This window comes from Opisthocomus hoazin, chromosome Z (assembly GCF_030867145.1).
Source record: "Opisthocomus hoazin isolate bOpiHoa1 chromosome Z, bOpiHoa1.hap1, whole genome shotgun sequence".
Lineage (NCBI taxonomy): Eukaryota > Metazoa > Chordata > Aves > Opisthocomiformes > Opisthocomidae > Opisthocomus > Opisthocomus hoazin.
In genome coordinates, this window is record NC_134454.1 from 29,543,660 (window position 1) to 29,565,168 (window position 21,509).

The window sequence follows — 21,509 nt, forward strand, 5'->3', positions numbered from 1 at the left end:
TCCGGTGCTGTGTAAGGGTTATCTGAGCTAGATCTAGCCTTTGTAGCAAGGAAAGTTAGTGCCAACCAAGTGCCACCTGAGTGCCCGTAAGTTGCCTCCAGATCACGTCCTACGAGATCAAGCCCTGCAAGGGTGTGTGATGTGATGTGATGTGATGTGTTGGAAAGGAACTGCAGTCACTCATGTAATGATCCGCCGTGTAACAACTTCACAAGTTAAGTCTGCAGTCAGGTGTGCTCACAGCAGCAAATCATGCTTGACCAATCTGATAGCTTTCTACAATGGCATGACTAGCTGGGTAGTTGAGGGGAGAGCCATGGATGTTGTCTACCTCGACTTCAGCAAGGCTTTCGACACAGTCTCCCATAACATCCTCCTAGGGAAGCTCAGGAAGTGTGGGCTGGATGAGTGGTCGATGAGGTGGATTGAGAACTGGCTGAATGGCAGAACTCAAAAGGGTTGTCATCAGCGGCGCTGAGTCTAATTGGAGGCCTACAGCTACTGGTGTCCCCCAGGGGTCAGTACTGGGCCCAGTCTTGTTTCACTTCTTCATCAACGACCTGGATGAAGAGTTAGAGTGCACCCTCAGCAAGTTTGCTGATGACACCAGACTGGGAGGAGCGGTGGATACACCAGCAGGCTGTGCTGCCATTCAGCGTGACCTGGACAGGCTGGAGAGTTGGGCAGAGAGGAACCTGATGAGGTTCAACAAGGGCAAGTGCAGGGTCCTGCACCTGGGGAGGAACAACCTCATGCACCAGTACAGGCTTGGGGTGGACCTGCTGGAGAGCCGCTCTGTGGAGAGGGACCTGGGTGTCCTGGTGGACGACAGGTTGACCATGAGCCAGCAGTGTGCCCGTGTTGCCAAGAAAGCCAATGGGATTCTGGAATGCATTAAGAGCAGTGTGGCCAGTAGGTCAAGGGAGGTTCTTCTTCCCCTCTACACTGCCCTGGTGAGGCCTCATCTGGAGTACTGTGTCCAGTTCTGGGCTCCCCACTTCACGAAAGATGAGGAGCTACTGGAGAGAGTCCAGCGGAGGGCTACGAGGATGGTGAGGGGACTGGAACATCTCTCCTGTGAGGAGAGGCTGAGGGAGCTGGGCTTGTTTAGCCTGAAGAAGAGAAGGCTGCGAGGGGACCTTATAAATGCCTATAAATATCTGAAGGGTGGGTGTCAGGAGGATGGGGCCAGACTCTTTTCAGTGATGCCCAGTGAGAGGACAAGGGGCAACAGGCACAAACTGAAGCACAGGAAGTTCCATCTGAACATGAGGAAGAACTTCTTCCCTCTGAGGGTGACGGAGCCCTAGAACAGGCTGCCCAGAGGGGTTGTGGAGTCTCCTTCTCTGGAGATATTCAAGACCCGCCTGGACGCGGTCCTGTGCAGCCTGCTGTAGGTGACCCTGCTTCGGCAGGAGGGTTGGACTAGATGACCCACAGAGGTCCCTTCCAACCCCGAACATTCTGTGATTCTGTGATAGTGCCTCCATGTCCTTGCGTATCACCTGCCATTTCTGGCAGAAGTGACCAGTTTTGCTTTGCCAGTATTTGACACTTCCCTGTGCGCTGCGTCTATTGTTCTTATGTATTGTCCAGGCTTCAAGCCTCTGAAGTACATGTAAAACTCTGATTTAAATTGTGTTATCTCAGTTTATTTGTTTGTTCCATGAACCTTGCGGTGCCATACCTTTTGGCTGTATTACCTTTGAGGTAATAACATGCACCTTAGTTTTTAGTTTCCTACCTCTTGTGGAAATGAATTGTATAGTATGTATTTGCAGATAGGTTCCCCTTTGAATGTATCCAGGACTACTACAGTATTTCCAGGTCAAGAGTAACCTATCCGTTCCCACAGTAAGCAATATTTCTATTGCTTGAGTAGATTGCTTTCATAAGAACAGATTTACTTATTCTGGATATGTGTTGACTGAAAATGTGACGTTGTTTTGAAATTCTGAATAGCATCTAGTGGATCAACTACAAAGATCCATTCATAAAAACATTTGTCTAGTTTACTAAACTGTAGGTAAGAGACTGGAGAAATTAGCTTTAAACTTAATTAAGTTACTATAAACCGAAATGGCGGATTAAAATGTGGGGACATAAAAGCAAAGCATTTGATTTGGACCAGAGGTGAAGTAAGAACACAGTGTACCTTCATGCTTGAAGGCAAGGTTTAGGAGCAGGTTTTGTGACTGTTATCTCCCATAGATGAACAAGAAGCTTGTCTTGTCATTGATGCCCTTCAGGAGTAAGGCAGAGTGGAAGACAAAATGTCCCCCACATCACAGCCCTAATTAACTGTACTCTGTGAATGCTGTGTGGTTGGCTCAGTTGCGGCGCTCTCTCGGAGAATATTGGTGTCCGCATCCTGACCTCTGAAAGGACATGTTAAAATAATGGTTAAAAGGGGACTGTAGAGTTAGAAGGTTTGGATAAAATCCCATGTACCCAAGAAAAATGCAGTGTTTGGAGGCTAAATAATAGGTAAGCTGACGTGAAGGAAGTATTGGGGGGGGAGCAAACTAGGCAGGTATATTTTTGAGATTATTTATACATAATTCCGCAGAAGTCCAGGAGTTTGTCCATGTGAATCTGTAGTCAGGGTTGTAGGACATTCTGGACTTTTAGTTTAGTTAGGCACTTAACACATTTAGTTAGGGCGTTTAGGAAAGTTAACCCTTCCACATGACTCTTGACTCAGAAGAAACATCCGGGAATTAAAACCAAAATAACTGCATTATGTCTTTAACATAAATTTCAAAGCGTTGTATGCTTTTAACCTGTGGTTTCTGTGCCTGCAGGCACTCGGAGGTGTTCCAGGAAGTCAGCCATTATTGCCTAGCGGGATGGACCCAACGCGACAGCAAGGTGAATTGAATGAAACAATTATTTGGGCCATTGAAAAGTACTGTCTTCTCAAACTTACGTCTTTCTTTCTGTGTTTCAAAGCTTACTGCAGCTTTTTAAGCTTCCTGTTAATTAAAATGGAATGTTTTTTTAAAGTTGTTTTAGAAGGTGCTTTTGTATTGCATAGTTTTTTAAGTTACAGAATTTTATTTGCAGGGCATCCAAACATGGGTGGGCCAATGCAGAGAATGACTCCTCCAAGAGGAATGGTTCCGTTAGGACCACAGGTACCTTCCACAGATAGATACCTGTTTTTATTGGTGGACGTGCACTTCTGCTATGTTACCCTGACTTTCCATAGACTTGTTCTTCTAATCCCATTTAAAAATAAACTTTCTGTTTTGCAAAACTTCATTCTGAGTTGCAGCTGTACAAAGTCTAAAATGAAACATCTGTCATTTTAATTAAGATTTGAAATTAAACGAGAAATCCTTTTACTTGCTTATTTCAGAAAAGTTACATTTGTACTACAGCCAGTATATGTTGTAATCAAAGGCTGGCGTTTGTAAAGAAGACGAAGGATTGAGTAGGTGTTTCCTCATCCTCCCAACCTAATTGATTATGCTGTTTGGGAGGAAAGAATTTGTAGTTTTGAATTATGCAAACTCTTTGTACCAAAAATACCCCCTAAAATTCTGTAAAGTTTTTCTTTCATCCGCTATTCATCTAGATTTTTGGTGAGCACTAGAGAGATTTTAATGTAAAATTCAAAGTTCATGCTGCCATTTCTCCCCCTTGTCAATCACAAGCATCTCTCTAGCTCTGTTTTTGAAGACTGAAACAACCTTGGATTGCAAAAATCAGCCTTCGCCAAGGTGCTTACCTGATCATTATTGTTCATAGGCTCTTTCTTCAAAAGTGTGAAAATATGGGTGGATATTTGTCTGTATTACATGTCAACAATAAACTGAGGCAGAAAACAAATTAATTCTGATGCATACCTGAAATGTGAATCCAAAAGATTATTCTGTTATTTGGTCAGTGCTCTCAGTGAGAGAGACTTCAGGTGGTGGTGTTTCATACTGGTCTTCCCAGTATTTTGTTTCACAGTGTGCTTGTTGTACCCACTTTGTATTTTTACTTCCCCACTTCAGATAATGTCTCTAGTGACTTCTTTGTTGCTTGGAATAGCAAATAAATTTTAAATGATTAAATAGCTTTGCCTTTCAAATCTCTTCATAGCCGTCTTTACAATTTGGGGTCTTCTTGGTAGAAGCCAGTTGTGCTGTGTGACCAAAAAAACATTATTAAATATATTGGTTATTTTTTCTCTAGCATTGAAGTATATTTATCACTTGCCTTTTGGAGGTAGAAGGAGAAGCTTTGCAATGCTGCCATACTTTATGCAGCACCGTTAGTCACACAACAGGCAAATCTCATGCCAGTTTTTATAAGGATAATTTTTCCATTTTTGCTGTCTCTTAAAATCCACTGTTTTTATAAGGTTCTTCTTTCTTGTGCTGAACATCCTCTTAAAATGGGGAAAAATGTAGCTAATCTACCTAAAATTAAAGTTTGCAAATCAATCTTTTCTATAAATGAATCATCATCTGTCTTGGTATCTGGCATCTACGATCTTCACAGAACGCAGTTCTAAAACCAAATTTGATGAATCTTTCACGCCTACTTTTAACATGCTCTTGCTACAGTGCTGTAAAATTGACTTAGGTGTGCTTGTGGTGGGAGGCCCTGCTACCATGCTACACAGGCAGTCTATTTGCAAAACACTCAGTGTGCTGATTACAGAAATGCTTATGTCCAGTGTAGCATGCATATGCTTGAAAACTTACAGAAATTTACCTCAGTTTTGTATTTTATGATCTGAGACTGTTTCAAACCAAAAAACATGAAACAAAAAGCAGTGGATGGTTGTAAATGGTTCAATCTGTGAAAAGCTCCAAAGAATTAGGTTGTGCTGGATGAGTGGGGTACTACCTCCAATCTGTGACTACTACTTCTCCCCATCCCTCATATCTGCTGGTGAGCCTCCCACATGCTCCCTGATGCTTTCTAATCAAAAAGATACATTTAAGAAAAAAATTGTGGCTAAGCTCGCTCACTTTGGCCACCTGACGTTAGAGAGCGCTTCTATGAACAACTCAACTGCTGGATAGACTGTGCTGGTGGTGGCTTTGAGTAAAAAGCTGTAAGGAACAAGTTGAGGCATTAACTTCTGCAGAGAGCAGAGCTACAGCCGAAGGAATGTGTATATTGGTAGCCGTAATGAAAGTGCTTTTATTTTAGGATGGAGTACATTTGATTAGAATTAGCAGTAATTAGAGTTAGAAGTACATTTGATTAGGATTCTTCCAGTCCTGCAGGATTCCACAGAGATCTGTAACCCTTCTCCACACAAATGATTCCTGAATTAAAATAAATAGGGGAGATGCCAGCCAGACCAAATAGGGAGCGTGGTTCAGTCCTCCACATCAAGATGGAATAATGAAATAAAATGGATACAGAACTGCTGTTCTGTTACAGTCAGACTGTGTTCTCTTCCAGATCCAGGAGTGCCAGCTGAGGATGTTGCTGTGCCCAGCTGCTTTGACTACTCACCAGTTAACTGCCCTACAGTTCTGACAGAGGAGTTGCTCAGGCAAAATCACCTAGGATAACCTGGGTTAAACATGAGGTTTGAGCTGATCTGGCTGGCTTTTGCCTGAGCACGCGCACCAGTCGGTCTACTGGCTGCACACAAAAAGGCAGGGATGAGTAGTGATCGACGACCAGCAGGTGTGGATGATATCTTCAGATGGCACTGCTGGGTCTGGAAGAGGACATCTGTTTGCAGCCTCTGGTTGTGTTCTTGCAATCCAGCTATCGATTAGAGACTTTCAGGATTGTTAACAATTAAGAAAATTGTTAAGTTTGGGGGTTTTGTTTGCAGCAACAGAACCTCCTCTCCTAGTTACAGATCAGTTCTAGGTCAGTTTGAGATAACTGGTAGGTCATATCAGTCCAAGTATAACAGCACCAGACCCACACTTTGAATATCACTATTGGATTTCTCGCATGTATTCATGACTTCATGTTTGCATGGTTTTGTGAATCAGACCAATACAGAGAACACCCATAAACCTGAGCTGTATAGTTACGCAGTTTCTAGTGTACTATACATGAAATAGAGTCTGTTAGTTCTATTATTGGAAAACAGACTGCAACAGTGACCTTGTTTTTTTCAAAATACATAATTTCTTTGTCCCCACCTCCTTCCAAAATGCACAGGTGTTCATTTTAAAGAATGTGCTATTATCCATTCTTTTGAAATATCAGGAAAACGTAGCAGGATTAACACAGATCGCGGAGTGCATTATGATTGTAAGGTGAGATAGACATTTCTGCTTGCATTCCTCTAAATAAAAATAGGTGTAATTTAGTTTTTCATGTGAATAGTATGGTTAAACTTTTGTCATAGTATCAGAGCATAAACTCAGGTTTTATAGGCATTGGGCAATCAGTTTGTTGACATCACTGTAACATTCATTATCATATTAAATACTTTTCATATTAGTTACCATCGACTTACTAGAATTGACTGATTAGAAGAGAAATGTTAAATGTTAAGCTGTATGTTATAAAAGTGATAATCATATGGTGTAATTTTACACAAGCATTTATTGATATCCTAACAAAATCTAATTAAAAAATAATTCTGTTTAAGTTCCATGATGTGAAATCTTAGAATCTAAGTCCAGGTTTCTGATTTTGAATGAGGTCCCTTGGTATAACAGTTGAGTATATTATAAAACCTGCCCCTTGCTGGATGTTGACCTCTATATGTGTAATTAATTCCTCCTGAAACAACTGGCATTTGAAGTATTCTTAATCTGTTTCTATTGGTTATATTTCTTTTTCCTTGGGGTTAACAATATTACTTTTTTTAAGTCAACAATGGAAAGTCCTGAAAGAATGAATTACATTGGCCTATCCAGTCAGCAGTTATGTGGGGATATCATTAACCTGCTGTCCTTTCTTTCCCCCTCCTCTTTGGTTTTGTTTTTTTGTTTTGTGGTAGTCTGACCCTTGGTTATCATTGCAGAACTATGGAGGTGCAATGAGACCCCCACTGAATGCTTTAGGTGGCCCGGGGATGCCTGGAATGAACATGTAAGCACAATAATAAAATCTTATAATATTTAGAAAAATCATTATTTCATTATAGAAGTAACATTTGGGATACATAAGACAAGGAGAATGTGCTTTGAGAAATAACATGCTTTGATGACTGATAACTGCAATTTAAAAAAGTGAACACACAGCAGTTTCCTTCTTCTGCATGCATCTCTTACAGGCGCCTTTGCTGTCCCTACAAGTCTGTACAAATACTCAGTTTCTTTCACAGGTCAAATATTGGGAATATTTTGTCAGTACAGTCACCAATACATCCTTGTAAGCATTTTTTTTTAAATGACATTATTTTCATTTATGTTTTTACTTTGCTGATTAAACATTTTGTAAAAAATGGTACAAGTATGGTTCTTTTCTGCAAAATAAAGAAGTATTTAATTTTAGCAAAATAAAACAATTGTCTAGAATTATTTCTAAAGAACAGACATATATGAAAGAAGAAGCACAGATGATTCTCTCTCTGTTGCTGTTTTTATTTCCATAACTACATGTATTTCAACTCTAAACTGTTAGAAGAGTATGACAGATATGTGTGTAAGCTTTTCAGTGTTTCTGTGTTCTTCTGGGACTCGATTATAGTTTGGTAGAAGTTGATATAGACTGAGTTCAGTTAAGGTATACTGATACATTTCAGGCATGGATTTAGTCATGGAAGTATATTATGCCTTTTATATCTGTAGACGACCTCTTTCTAAGTGTGCAGAAAAATTTCAGATGTAAAATTCATAGACCAGAACAGATTTAAGCTGAGGATTTTAGCATAGCAAGTAGCCCAGCATGAGCAATCTTCTGCACTTTAGATTAAATCTTTTGCTTGCTTGGAGTTGCTTACATGATTAGCAACCCTGGGAAAAAAAAAAAATAAAAATTAGGTGCTCCTTGTATTATTTAGATTTCTCTCTTTCAGAGATTCACAAATTTTAAAGAGGCTGCTATAGTTACTTTTAGCATACCGCAGACCAAAGATCGTTAAGCCATTCTTGTATCATGGCCCTACCGCTACTGAAGTTAGTCCTTTTTTACATAACCATACGTAATTTTGCAGACCCTGGGGTGTTCATAGAAGGCTGTGTGGTGATCCGGCTATCAAGACACTTGATTGATTTTACAGCCCAAAGCAGAGAACATCTTATTTTCTTAATCCTTTTACATCTTTGTCTTTGAACAATGAGTTTTCAGCAGATTGACACAGAAAACGCAGTGAAGATTTATATATACTAGTTATCATTATATTGTAGATACCCATTTTTACTCTTATTTTTATAGGAAACATAAAATGAGAGATGATAATTTTCATTTCAAGTAAAGAGTTGCCAAGCTGAAAAAGTAAAAGAGGTACTGAGATAGATGATAGTGTTAAAAAAAAAATCTAATTCACCATATCCTTAACTTCTTCTGATTTTCAGACATACCTTGAACTCTTGAAGCAAACAAAATAAAATTTAAAGTTGGGTGTTACTCTATCATAGGCATCATATGTTGGACTCAAGATAATTCTAGGAACCTTACCAAGGGTAGGCATTTCTTCTTTTAAACAAAATTGATGTAGAAAAAATATTCAGGTATTTGAAATTCAGTGTGAGTGTAAGATAAACACTACAGTAATTGTCCTCAGGAGGAGAATGAATTACAAGAAAATAAAATTAATTTTCTAAAATAAAATGTTGTAAAAGTAAAATTGAGGATAGCTAACATATTTTGAGGCTACTTGTCCACATAGATGAGCGTTTATGTAAGAAAAAGTAGAGAACAGGTTCTTGGATGACAAAAAGAATTCCTGGTCTGCCAGAAAGAGAGAAGATGCATTGAAATATTAACATTTCCCTATTACAGCGTTTAATAAGCAGATTTCATCTTGTGTTGAGCCAGTAAACAAATATAGATCATGTTCTTTGAATTCAGTGTTGTGGCAAGTACACTTTCCTTCAAACTTGTATGTCCTCTTGAAGGGGACACCATGAATTTGAGTCCTTTACTTGCAAAATTAATGAACTTTGATACAGTATATGGTCTTCTGAGAAGAACATGATGTGAAGCAATAATGATGAAGTAGGTAACCATAGCTGTCTCCATGTCTTACCAGGCATATACTTCACTCCTTTGCATTTCTTACAAGCTTATCTTTACTCCAGCTCAGCCGAAAGTGGGAACAGAATACTCTTTCTTGGTTTTGAAGAAGACTTCATACTGTCCCTTTGCTTATTACAATGCACTGTAAAGGCACAAGAGAGGCCAAAGCGCTAGTACTGGAATATTATGCTGTAGCGTATCCTGACCTGTGTTACATGCTGAATCACAGACCGTTGTAAGGAGCTCCATCATTGCATGCCTGACTAGATGAATAATTTTTTTACTCTTAAACTGAGTATTCTTTTTTCCTCTTGTCAAAGGGAGTGACTTACACTGATGAAAAGGAAAATGAAGGGGTTACTGTGGTCTGGGTTTCTTTTAACTGTATTTCTAGGACAGCAGGTTTTTTTCTTACTGTGAAGTTACTGCTGTCAAAGTTGTCCTTACACCGAATTCCTAGTGAAGACTCATTGCCTGGTCAATTCCACCATTAAGGATCAATCAGAGAGCATCCAAGGATAAGCTGTGGGCAATGGCAATAGATGGTCCCAGCTGTATTAAATGTGTTCTTTGTATTATCCCTTACAATTTTTCTAATGCACAGTGCTCAGAAGTAACAGTGTAAGACATTTAGTGTACTTATATTTCTAGGAAACAGGATAAATCTACATAAGGCTATTGCCTGATGGTAAAGTACATTTGTCTTTACATAGCCATATCTTTTTCTGGCAAGAAAATTTTTCAGTGTTATATTTGATGTTTGGGGATTTTTGTCAATGTTAAAATTTTAAAAAGTGTACTCTACAAAAAGAGTTGCCATATAAAATCCGGCTTTTTCTGCTTGAAGACAGGAAAGGAAGCTGTTTGGTTAAGAGCAGAATATCTGCCAAATAGAATTTTACTCTTTTCTTCATGAAAAAGTGTTCTTCGTTGTCAAAAACAGCAACAACCAGCTTGAGAGCTCATAGACCATATTTCAGTCCGGGAGCCTATGCTCCACAAATGTAGTACTGCTAAATAATTACTTACTCTGTCGTAACTAATGCCTATCCAATTACTGTTTGAAACAGCTGATACATATCCTATGTTCTTCCACAAAAGAACTTTATGTTATCTATAAGATTTTAAGTTGAAACATGGTGTAGCCTGTTTTAGTAAGATTTTATTTCTTTCTGGAAGAATGCCCTCTTTGGAACAAAATGGCAAATTTCAGGGAGAGGTTTTACATTTCACTGGCATTTTTGAATGGCCCCTGTGTCCTGCCGTGCTGTCTCGAGCACGAAGAATATCTCAGTCATACCTGAAAAGAAATGTGATTTTGTTTTTGAACTTCAATTCACAGACTTGTGTCTAGATGTTTCATTTCCTGATTGAATATATTTGTCCCTTGGGAAGCTGAAATTTTAGACTTTATTTTTTAAAGTACTAGAATCAACGCTGTAGGACTAACTTTAAGGATAAAATGCAGCAGTAACTAGTCATAGCAATAGATACTTCATAAATTACTCTATTTTGGAATTGGTACATTCGTAACAATGTTTTATGATTTGCTGATGCTTCCAAAATAAACATTTAATAAAGGGCAAAAAACTGCTTGCACTGAATTGAAAAAAATTGCAGGTAGGGTTTTTTTTTAATGTATGTTTTATAAGATAAAAACATTTGGCTCCACGAAAACCATATGGCTTTCCAGCAGAATCTGCTACAGTGTTTTCTAAGTCTATACTTAGAGCTGTCCATGGCTTCCAGTAGTAAATTTGCAAATTCCAACAGCTGTTTAGCTGAAAGGTGAGTTTTGCAGTCTCCTGGTAAGGCCTGTCTAAATTTCCGTGTTGCTGTGGCTTAACCCAGTCCTGTATCGGAGTTGGCTTTTTAATATCTCTGTAGTTCAGAGTAATCTGCAGTGTTGTCACAGCTAATTGCCATTTGATGTGTTTAGCTAGATAGATTTGTGTCACAGTGTCATACAGTGCAGGGTTGTGAGGTGAAAGCAAACTTCCAGTGTTGTTACAAGTTCTGATTTCTCTGAAAAAGAAGATCCAAAATACCAAGTATGGTACATAGAAAAAAGGACAACTTAAAAAAAAAAGAAAGAAAGAAAGAAAAAAGAACACCTGGTATTTCACCTTGTAATTATTAGCAGAGGAGAGATCGCTGAATATTTGACCTGAGGAGCTTGAGTACTGTCAGTCCCTTTCCTTGCTTTGCCTCCCTTCCTCCCAATGAATAAGGCAGAAATGAGCCTTACCTACATTCCTGATTTCCAAAAATAATGTCAGTGGAAATAAGTCAGTTTTCATTTATTTCCATTGATTGTTTGAGCTAATTTCTTTTTAGTTTCATCAAGAATGTAATAAAAAAAAATAAGATTCAATATTAAATCACTTGGGCAAAATATCTACTTAATAGCTTTTAGGTTTGCAAGACTTTAAAATAGAAAACTTCCTGAACTTGCTAATAAAGCCTGCTTTCTTCTCTGTATTTAAATCACTCTCCCATGTCTGGTAAGCTGTGGTGGCTAATGTTGCTTTTCTAAAGCTAATGAGGCCAAAACGCCATTTTAAATGCAAAATTTTTGTCATCTGCTCTGCTTCTCTGTTGTCAAGGCCTTCAAAAAGTGATTTTGTCTTATTTATAAATAACTAGAAGTTCTTCATGCTCCCAGGAATAATTATGACTGTAAACATGGAGCTTTTATCTCCCATATGGCTTAGTTCCCTCAGGACTGTTAAAAGACGAAGCCTAACCACCAAACTATTTTTCTGAGCTCAGCTAAGTGTGAGAAACTTAAAATAACAGCAAGAGTTGTGAGAAAAATGTGCTCTATCTGGGCGGTTTTCCCTTTTTTCCTTTCCCTATTCCATTCTGCTTTTAGTACCCATCTGATGTCTCCTCGGTGTTGGCTTTATCAGACAGGTCTCCTCTCTGTGAAATGCTCTGGGTCCTCCTGGCGGGGGGTTGCCACTTCATCACACGTACACCATTTGGGCCAAGTGTAATGAGAATGTCCAAAAAGTCTGAGATTTCCGTTTTGCCTGCTGTGTGATAAATTTCATGTTTCCGTGACTTATGTGGAGATAATGTATCCTTGGTCAAGTAGCAAACTGTTTTTAGATTCATATCTAAACATACGTTTAAAGTGTATGTATAAAATGACGTGTTTTCAATTTTTAATATGTGAAATTTATTATTATTATCAGATATAGGTTATAGCAACGTATTTTCTGTGGCTTGTGCTTGTAAAAAATAGGCTTTCCCAAAATATGTGTAAGGTACTAGCATCACTAATGAAACCTTGCTATACTTGCAGTATTCTAGATCCATGCTCGATAAATGCATGCATCCTCAGTTCTTCAGGAAGGTACTTAATTATGTAAGCAAGAGTACTGTTTCTATGACTGAAATTACACTTACATTTTAGTACCTTTCTGCCTTTGCCTGTACTGTAAGTAGACTTTTGTGGAATGTGTTATACTTCCTCCAGATATTTTAAAAAAGGTTGACAGACTACAAGGAAAAACAGTCTTCATGAGAACTTAGAAGAATTTGGTAACTTCTTTATTATGCTTTGCAAAACTTTGTGCCACTTTAGAGTATTGCATCTATGTAACACAGAGTTAAATTCTCCCTCAACATGAGACCACTTAAAGAGACACAAATCTGCAATGTCTTTCAAATTGATCCATGGAAAATATAAAAGGAGAATATCTGTCACTTCCAAAATTTGCAAGTGTTTGGGAGCAGTGCAAAACTGTGTGGTCCCCACTGTAGCCTCTGGCCATGTAGCTCCTAGGGAAAGACTCCTCACAGTGCCATCTGGCCTGGCCTGTCCTGAGGAGCATAGAAGTACCAAAGTCAGTCCGGAACTGAAGTGTCTTAGATGTGAGTGGTAGGGTTGCAATAACAAATAAATCATCTTTAATCAACTGATAGACTGCTTAAATGACAATGGTGGTGCAACGATGACTGTTTCGCTATAGGAATATGACTTGGTGTAGTTATGGTTTATAGACACACTTTAATTTGACAAAAGCACCATCTCCTTCCTTACTCTGGAAACAGATTATTTTGATTTGCTTCCTCAGAGCTGGTCAGAAGACAGGGATTGTTCTGTGTCTCATCTTTCATCTTCTGTTACAGGGGTCCTGGGGGTGGTAGACCATGGCCAAACCCAACCAATGCCAATTCCGTAAGTAAATGTTTAAAAAATACTAGACATTATCTTATATTAAGGGAAATATTTCCCATCAGTACACCAGGGAAAAAATTCTACCTCATTGAACAAATAGAATACTGCATGCTTTATGTTTTTGCCTCATAACCCTAATGCAGAGCAGGTACAGTGAGGAGCACATCTGAACAGAGACCTGCAGATGTCCAGCTCTGTTCATAATCACACAACAGCTCTGCATCCTTACATCGGTTACAGCACTTCCATGACCCAAAGGTTATCCTAGCGTATATTTAAAATAATGTTTTAACTTCCTTTAGTGCAAGTAAGATGAGTTAGTTCAACACTATCTGGCCAGCAAGCTTTACAGAAATTACAGCTTGTTAAGATACAGCTTAATGTGTGCTCACATATTTTACATAACAAAAGCACATTTGCTGCTCTTAACTAGGGAATGTGGAATCATAGCACAACTGCTTGCAAGACATCAGCCATTTCTGTATGCTTTTTGTAAAAAGCAGTGCACGTTATTGAATTTCATTGCAACAACTAAAAAGTGAGGGAGTCTAATAGCAGCTTGAAGGAGGAGGAGGTCAGTGAGGCATCCCACATGAACAACAGTGTCTGGTATTTCTTCAGAAAACACAAAGGTAAAGTTCTCATTTTCATTCAGTGATCATACATCATTAGTATAAAAATGTGTCCCTTTTTAGCACTTGCATTTGGGTAAGATGGGTCTGGCTTAACAGACTAGCCTGGTTCTTCCTGTTGTTCTCAGTTTTGATTTTTTGATTCTAATGACAGCTGGGGGGACAAAATAGCTGAAAGTCTTCCTCAGTTTTCTTTTGCATGTACTCAACTAAAATGGATGTTAGGAGATTTTTTAACTGATAGTTGAAATACTGTCATTCTGTGAAATTAATTGAGAAGTCCAGTAATAGATGTATTTATAAAAAGGAGCTGGCTGACAAGTTGTCTGCAGTCATGTAAGATGCTTATGCTACAAAATAATTTTGTATTTTGTCAGTACAGTTACTTAATTCTTAACCAGTTCTCCTATAATAGCATTGGTCCGTGCTGCTTTGGAGAGAATAATTCCAAAGGCTGTCATAAAAAAGAAAACTGGATTATTCACAGGCAACTGGATTGCTCCAGATATCCTCTGCAACAAATACCACAACTGAATTTGAAATGAAACTGGAACACTGTCCTTCTAAAAAAAAAAAAAAGAATAATGCAAAGAAATACAACAAGTATCTTCTAGGGTGAAAGATACAAGAGAGTTGCTTTTCCTTTTACGGTCGAGATTTTAGTAAAGATTTAAGTATATACAAGACCATAGAAATTCAGTCCATGCTTGGGATGACTCTGAAGTCCTGTTGACTTAAATGCAAGTATGGGCTGCTTAAGCTTATAAACCTTATAAAGCTTGATACCTTAATAGTCTTACAGCTTAACCTTTTACTGTAAACTGCAGATCTTTACAGACCGTCTTGTGGCTCCCGCAATAAGAATAAGGAGGCTCTTGTGGTAGATGCAAGAACTGGATTGGTACTAGACCTTATAACTTGTCATCTTAAAAAAAGTGATGTTGGCTGTTCATGCACACCTCACTTATTATGAAACAACGGAGAGCAGATACCAGACCTCGGCCTGCAGACATTTAAATGTGTGAATTATGTTACTCATATTAAATTCATTAGAGTGGCTACCAGGGCACAGTAATCTTAAGTGGAAATATTTGTATTTGAAATATTGGGTATTAAATTTTGTTTGTGTCTATATTGCTAGTGTTGGACTTGAACATACTTGAAATGACAAGTTGTTGAAAAGAAGAGGTGTTTGTTTTGACAACAATAGCATTTTTCCATAATTCTTAACTGTGCCTTTGAAATTAATTAAACAAGTGTTAACGTATGGCTGTGCATAAACATGTGTATGGACTCCATCTCACTGCAGAAGAAATTACTGGTTTGTTTCTGTTGCTATTACAGATCCCTTATTCTTCAGCATCTCCTGGGAACTATGTAGTAAGTACATTTGTGTGTGTTTGCTTATTAGAAAAGATGTTACATTTTGTTTAGCCAAAGAAATAGCTGTCCAGATGTGAAGAACCCTTGTGTATTGGTTGAGAACTGAACATCTGATCTGCACTTAGGTTTTCTCCTGCTATCTATGGTGCATATGTTGATATTCATTACTAGAATCGTTATCAGTCTGGTCAAAATTGCCCTGAGTCCTGTTTTATTTCAGCAAACACTTATATAACCAACACAATAGACTGTCTTCAGTAATAAAGGACAAAACCCCCCAGCTTTCTCGGTGACACAATATTGTGCATGAGTCTCAACTTCTTCAGAAAGAAAAGAATTTGAAGAATTAAAACAAGCTTTTATCTCCCCAAAGATGTGCAACAGGGTCCTTACAGCTGGTATTTTAAGGGAAATTTTTATTCTTATAATTACCTTCTGAAGGCTTGATATTTTTTTTCTCCATGGTCTGTTATGTCTTCATTTCACAGACATTGTCTTAATTTATTATGGATTAGTTGGTATCATTGTTTTTTCTTAGTCTGTACTTTAGAATGAAATAGTTAAAGCTTTATAATAGGCCCAGCATTGAGCTGTCATTCCAAAGAACACAAAATGCTAACCCTCTCTGGGGAATTTAACAAGTACAATTTACCTATCAACAGAATGTTTTTTGTTGGAGTATACACTGCTGTTTTTTGTCTCTATCCCAGGAGATTAACTTTGTTTATCCTTTTAGGCTCTTGATTGTTGTTGTAACTGTTGCGCTTGGATTATTTGTACTTCTGATGTGCTCTTCTAAGGCATATTGTTTACTCTGTTTTTATCACATGCTTAGTACTGGTGTCAAAGGGTAACGAGGGAGAATTTTATATATGTATGTATATATATATAGGATTATAGGACTATACAGGACTATATATATAGGTTTTCATATATATATACACACACAGACACATATAATATGTGTGCGTAATATAATATAATATAATATAATATAATATAATATAAGTCTGTGTGTGTATATAGAGAGAGGATTCCAAATGTCTGTTGCTCAGTCAGGTTTTAGTAGACCTCTCTTTTGATATTTCATGTTTTATCACATGGAGATTAGACAGTTGCAGAATGTTGGCTTTAGCCAGCATAAAGCCTGAAGCTGTTTCAGAATGTGGAAATAGCAGGTCCTTCACCATGAGGACAATATACCAGTGTTTTTTCATCTGATTGTGCTGCTTATAGGTTTCTCCTACTTTCAGTCTTTGTGAGAGAGATGATCCTGCAGAGCTAAAGCTGAAGGATGAGTGCAAGTACAAGCTTGTTTTTTGTTTGGACAAAAGCAATTTCTTTTCTCCTTTATTTAGACAATTAGCTGTGAAAAAGGTTATAATTCTCGTAAGTGTCCATAACTGTAGTACTCATTTTGCCACATGTTTAGTGGAAACAGCCCAAATCTGCTGGTTTCCAAACCGTTTTTTTAATGCAGGACTTCATAAATTTCTCTCAGTTGGGAAGAGTTTTTATTGGTTTTGCCACAGACATTAGTGATAAGTTATTATTGCAGATTTTGAAGATTTTTTAAAAAAAAATTTGACTTTATATGCTCATTTTTTAAAAATATGAAGAAAGTGGAAAAGGAGACACTGTAGAAAATTGTTTTAAGGAAGCAAACGTAAGTGAAATGCAAGTTTTAGTATCGGACTCTGTGGTGTACTCGCATCAAGCCAAAGCTCAGCCGGGACAGGTGCCTTGGACAGAAGAGGGCATCACCGTATTTCAGTGTATAGATAGAGGAGGAGGAAGAGTAAAGAGCTGATTTTACCTCTTTCAGTGACAGTGATGAGACTGATGCTGGAATGTTGCATCTAACTGGCAACATTGATGGGAAATCAAAAGACATGCAAAGATGCAAGAAAGAGACACATGGAAGATTGAAGTATTGAAGGAAATGCCTGAGCCTCTGCTCAGATGTGCTCTGTGAACTTCAGCTGTGCTGGTGGGAAAGGTTGCTACCTAGTTCCTTGTCCCCACTCTTCTGCTGAAGGTTACCGCTCCTTCAGGTGTGCTGCCGGAGTTCCTTGGATGACTGACCCTCTTTGTCCAAAACAACTGAAGTTGACTGCAGCATTTCAAGACCTAGGTCCTTGCTGAAGCACTTCAGTTGACCCAAAATAGGTCGAGGGACACTCACAGAGGGAGCTCCATGCAGACCTGAGGCAGCCGCTAGCAGAAGGCAGTGGTGAAGCAGCTGAGGTGGACCAAGGGTTGAGATCTTCTTCTGCCAGCATAGATATTTGCATGGTGCATGTCTTCTCTGGTGCTGAGAGAATAGTCTTGCTTCAGAAAGGCCCGCCACATTTTGGAAAAGGAATGCACAGACTCCAACCATATGAACAGCTAAATAAGCAAAACCGAGGGGCAGTAGCTTCCACGAGAACAAGCATTTGGGGACAAGGTGTGGGCTAGGGATCTCTTAAAACAGCTTTTTAGCCGCGGGATTTGTGATCTGGAACTACGTGCTTTGAGAGCTTAATCTGCTTAGTTTATCAGACAGTTTTTGAGAAATAATTCCATTACACATTAATATATTCTCAGAGTGAAAACAGCTACTACCAAGAGGCTTTCTGAGAGAAGAAAATATACAAACAATGAGAGTAAATGCAAATTTAAAATCAGATGCAAAAGTTAGTAGTGAAGATAAGTAACTTTTCTCATAAATGACTAGTTTGTGGTTTTTACACCTCTGTATGTGATGCTAAAAATATATATATACACCTAAAAAAATGAAGTTAGTGAGCATAGTGCCCAAGTACATGGATAAAAAGTCATAGCCTGTGACGCCTAGAGCATCATATTTGTGATCCAAAGGTCCCTTTCAATTTGGAGTCTGTAGCTCTGCCGCAGCAGTGGTGGAATTTTGCATTGCTGAGGGCTGAATAGGCTTTTCAGACAGTTTTGGCAAGCCTGATCTTAACACATTCATTGCTGATTCAGTTGTAATTTGGGAGGGTAAAAAAGCTATGTGGCTGCTGGCAGTATGAAATGAAGTTGTGATTATGCCTTGATTTTTATAAGCTGATCTGTGGGTTTGATGGTATAGCAAGCCTTTGTTCTAGCACGCTCTATAAGAGATACTCAGTGATCTTGCTTAGTTGACGAGCAAGGAGAAGCACAAGATAAAGAACTGGTAGATGGGGTTACGTATAAGGGCATAGAGGTATATAGATGTTGACTGACTGCAGGGATGTGCTGATGCTTCTGGGTAAAAGGTTTCAGTTTCATCTACAATAAATGGGGAATTGATCGCTGGCTGGCAGACAGAGATGCTTCCCCCCTGCAATTATTTTGCTTCTACAAACCTGCAGAGGAGCTGTCAGAAAGCTGATACGTTACTGAGTTTGATTCTCTGAAAACAGTGTTTGCTAGTATATTATTGCTAATTGTTTTGTAAGAAATGTAATTTTAGTAAGCCATTGAGAGAGTGTCTGTTGTTTTAAATCCAAGACTTCTCTGCCTCCTTCCAAAATATCTAAGTGAATTATAGCAAATCTCACCAATGTCCTTGTAAGCAGACACAGACAAATCTTTCTGTTCAGTGCCACTGAAAAAATGTTCCTGTCTGGAACAGTATATCTGCAACAGTATATCTGCCATTTTAAAATACTAAAAAATATATTAAAATATAGTAAGAGTCATATGGTAATGAAAATAGTCATCTGTTGTTAGCAATCTGTGTATTTTTTATTATAGAAAGTCAATATTTATTTACTTTTATTGAACAGACATTTTTACCAAACTTGAAGTTGATAGTTTTTTGCATTACTTTTAAAAATATGAGTGAATCTGCAAACACAGGAAGCAAGAAGTTACAATTCTGTTTTTACTAAACAATTTGGATGTTTAGAATAAAATTCTTGGAGAAATTTTTAAAGAACCTTGAAAAACTTTTTTAACGACAGAGCAGTCTGTGTACAGTTCTTAGTCATGATCAGATCTGCCACATAGAAATACCTGAATCTAAGAAAATATATGTTCCTTGATGCTTTTTTTGTTTTTTATCTTTGATTTAGCAGTCTAGGCAAGTGATATGACTGTACCTAGCGTTGTCCTGACTTTTCAATCCACTTGTCATTAGTTTGAGAAGAAACTATGTATACAGATGTTATGTTTAAAAAGTGTAGGATGTTATACAGACAGAATGAAGATGCCTGTCGCATCAAGATACGAAGCCTGCCTAGATAAGAAAGCTTTCTTAAGGTGATTAGGCCCTTCTGTCCCCATAGGACACCCTCTTGTTTTGTGCTTAACAAACAAAACAGAAATGCTAGCTGAAAAAACAGTGGTAATAAAAGTAGGTTGAGGGAATTAAATATGATTGTCTTAGGTGCGGCTCCAAGTGTTTCTCTTGTCTGACTCACAGCATGGCACAGAGTTATAAACTAATGGATATTCTTGGATCTGCATACCTGCGTACATCAGAAGTCTGTGCCAGAGCTTGCTGGCCAGTTATCTTCTCTTAATCTGGTGAGCTGTTTCACTAGGTTATCAGTAAATGTGCGTGTTTTTACCAGAGCAACTCATGACGTTCACAATACGTTTTTGTTTCATTTGTACTGTGTTCATTTTTTACTGTGGTATTTTTTCCTTTCATGCTAACTGACATTTTCTCCTCTCTCTAGGGTCCTCCGGGAGGTGGAGGGCCACCAGGAACACCTATCATGCCTAGTCCTGCAGGTATTGAAACATACTCAGAAATAATAAAAGATAATTATAAGGGATTTTAGGAAGTACATACATTAATTTTCAGACTCTGATTTTCATAAAGAGTTAGATAATGATAAATTATTGGTTTTACATTTTCCGTATCAGTTTTTATCCTATGCTTTCACTCTCATTCTTTCGCTACTATGTTGTAGAGATAAAAGGCACTGTATCAATTAATTTCTCTGGCTTTTGAGCCCATAGTTTCTTGCACAATTTCAGCAGCAGCAAGTTATAAACAAAAGAAGACACAGTCTTTATTCGATTTTGCTAATGTTCTTTGGGAAAATTCCACCAGTTTGGAAATGGGGAGATTTCTGAATCTGGTGAAACTTCCCCTGTAGTATCTATCCTGTGAGATGGACCTGACCAGCATGTGGCTCTTCAGCAATGTGCTGCATTCCACGACTGTCATCTGACTGACAGCAGGATCGTGCTGGACAGGTTGCTCTTCTCTGGCTTGCACTAGAGGAGTGAGGCCCCAAAGGAGTCATCGTCATGTCCTACCAGTGATCTGTTCTCAGAACTTCGACTGACCCATTGTTTCACCAGGTAGCATGATCTGTATCTTGCAGCTCATACCACATGGAGATTTTGGCCATGCATAAGATTGGCCACATTCCTACTAAGGTTTGAGGAAACAAAGAGGAGGATGGGAGGATTTGGGATGGCTAGCTAGCTTCTCAAGGCTTAAAGATGGTCTACTAGAAGTAAGTATTTCCCTCCATCGATACTCCGCAAAGATTCTGATACGTAAATGGAACTGCAGGATGTGGAGGACGCTGTCCTCCCCCATCGACATGATCAGAAATCTGCTAAAATGAAACTAATTACAACTTGTGTAACCCAGTATTCAGTAGCTACTCCTTTTGGCCAGTATGTGCCTTTGTAACTCCCTTTCACCAGGTAAGAGGGACCTGTTCACCTCAGTGATGTTACACTGTTCTCAGTCCATATGTCCTACATGTTCTTGCTGTCCTTTACCGCCCAAGTGGGTAGGGAAGTTTCCTAACTGGCCACAAAAACTTCTTGCACCCATATAATATTTGCGTTAAATACAATTCCAGAACTTTAATAAAAATGCAACTAAGATAAAGTGTAGGACTTCCTTGTTCATATCATTAGTGAAAAAGATAATTAGTACAAGCTGGCATTTAAAAGTTAGAATCTCTCTTAATATAAAACAAACTTATGGACAGCCTGCCCTTTTAAAAGTAGTCAGCACTGCAGTTATTGCATGTATTAGGCTGTCTGTGTGCAACTCAAAGAAAGCTGCTGCAGACAGTTGTTCCCATTTCCAGTTAGAGACTCAAAGATGTTTTGAGGCTCTGTTTTCCAAAGTATGAAAACACTTAGAAATTGGCCACCTGAGAATTTTGCAAAGGTATTTACTTGCCTCTGAGACAAACCAGCTCCGAGGATTCCCGTGGCCCAACTAGCCT

The 21,509-nt window shown here is 38.5% G+C and overlaps 1 protein-coding gene across 6 annotated transcripts in view; it reads left to right on the forward strand.

The window, feature by feature from the left end:
- The window catches only part of SSBP2 (single stranded DNA binding protein 2), a 202,138-nt gene that overhangs the window by 156,881 nt on the left and 23,748 nt on the right, over positions 1–21,509 (forward strand). For 3 of the 6 annotated variants that reach the window (XM_075411740.1, XM_075411744.1, XM_075411742.1), the window contains 6 exons: positions 2,805–2,871; positions 3,067–3,137; positions 6,926–7,017; positions 13,249–13,297; positions 15,274–15,309; positions 19,986–20,040. In XM_075411740.1, the coding sequence (XP_075267855.1) occupies positions 2,805–2,871; positions 3,067–3,137; positions 6,926–7,017; positions 13,249–13,297; positions 15,274–15,309; positions 19,986–20,040 (370 nt within the window). The remainder of the gene's footprint in view (positions 1–2,804; positions 2,872–3,066; positions 3,138–6,925; positions 7,018–13,248; positions 13,298–15,273; positions 15,310–19,985; positions 20,041–21,509) is intronic. The other 3 variants (XM_075411741.1, XM_075411745.1, XM_075411743.1) reach the window with 1 other exon arrangement.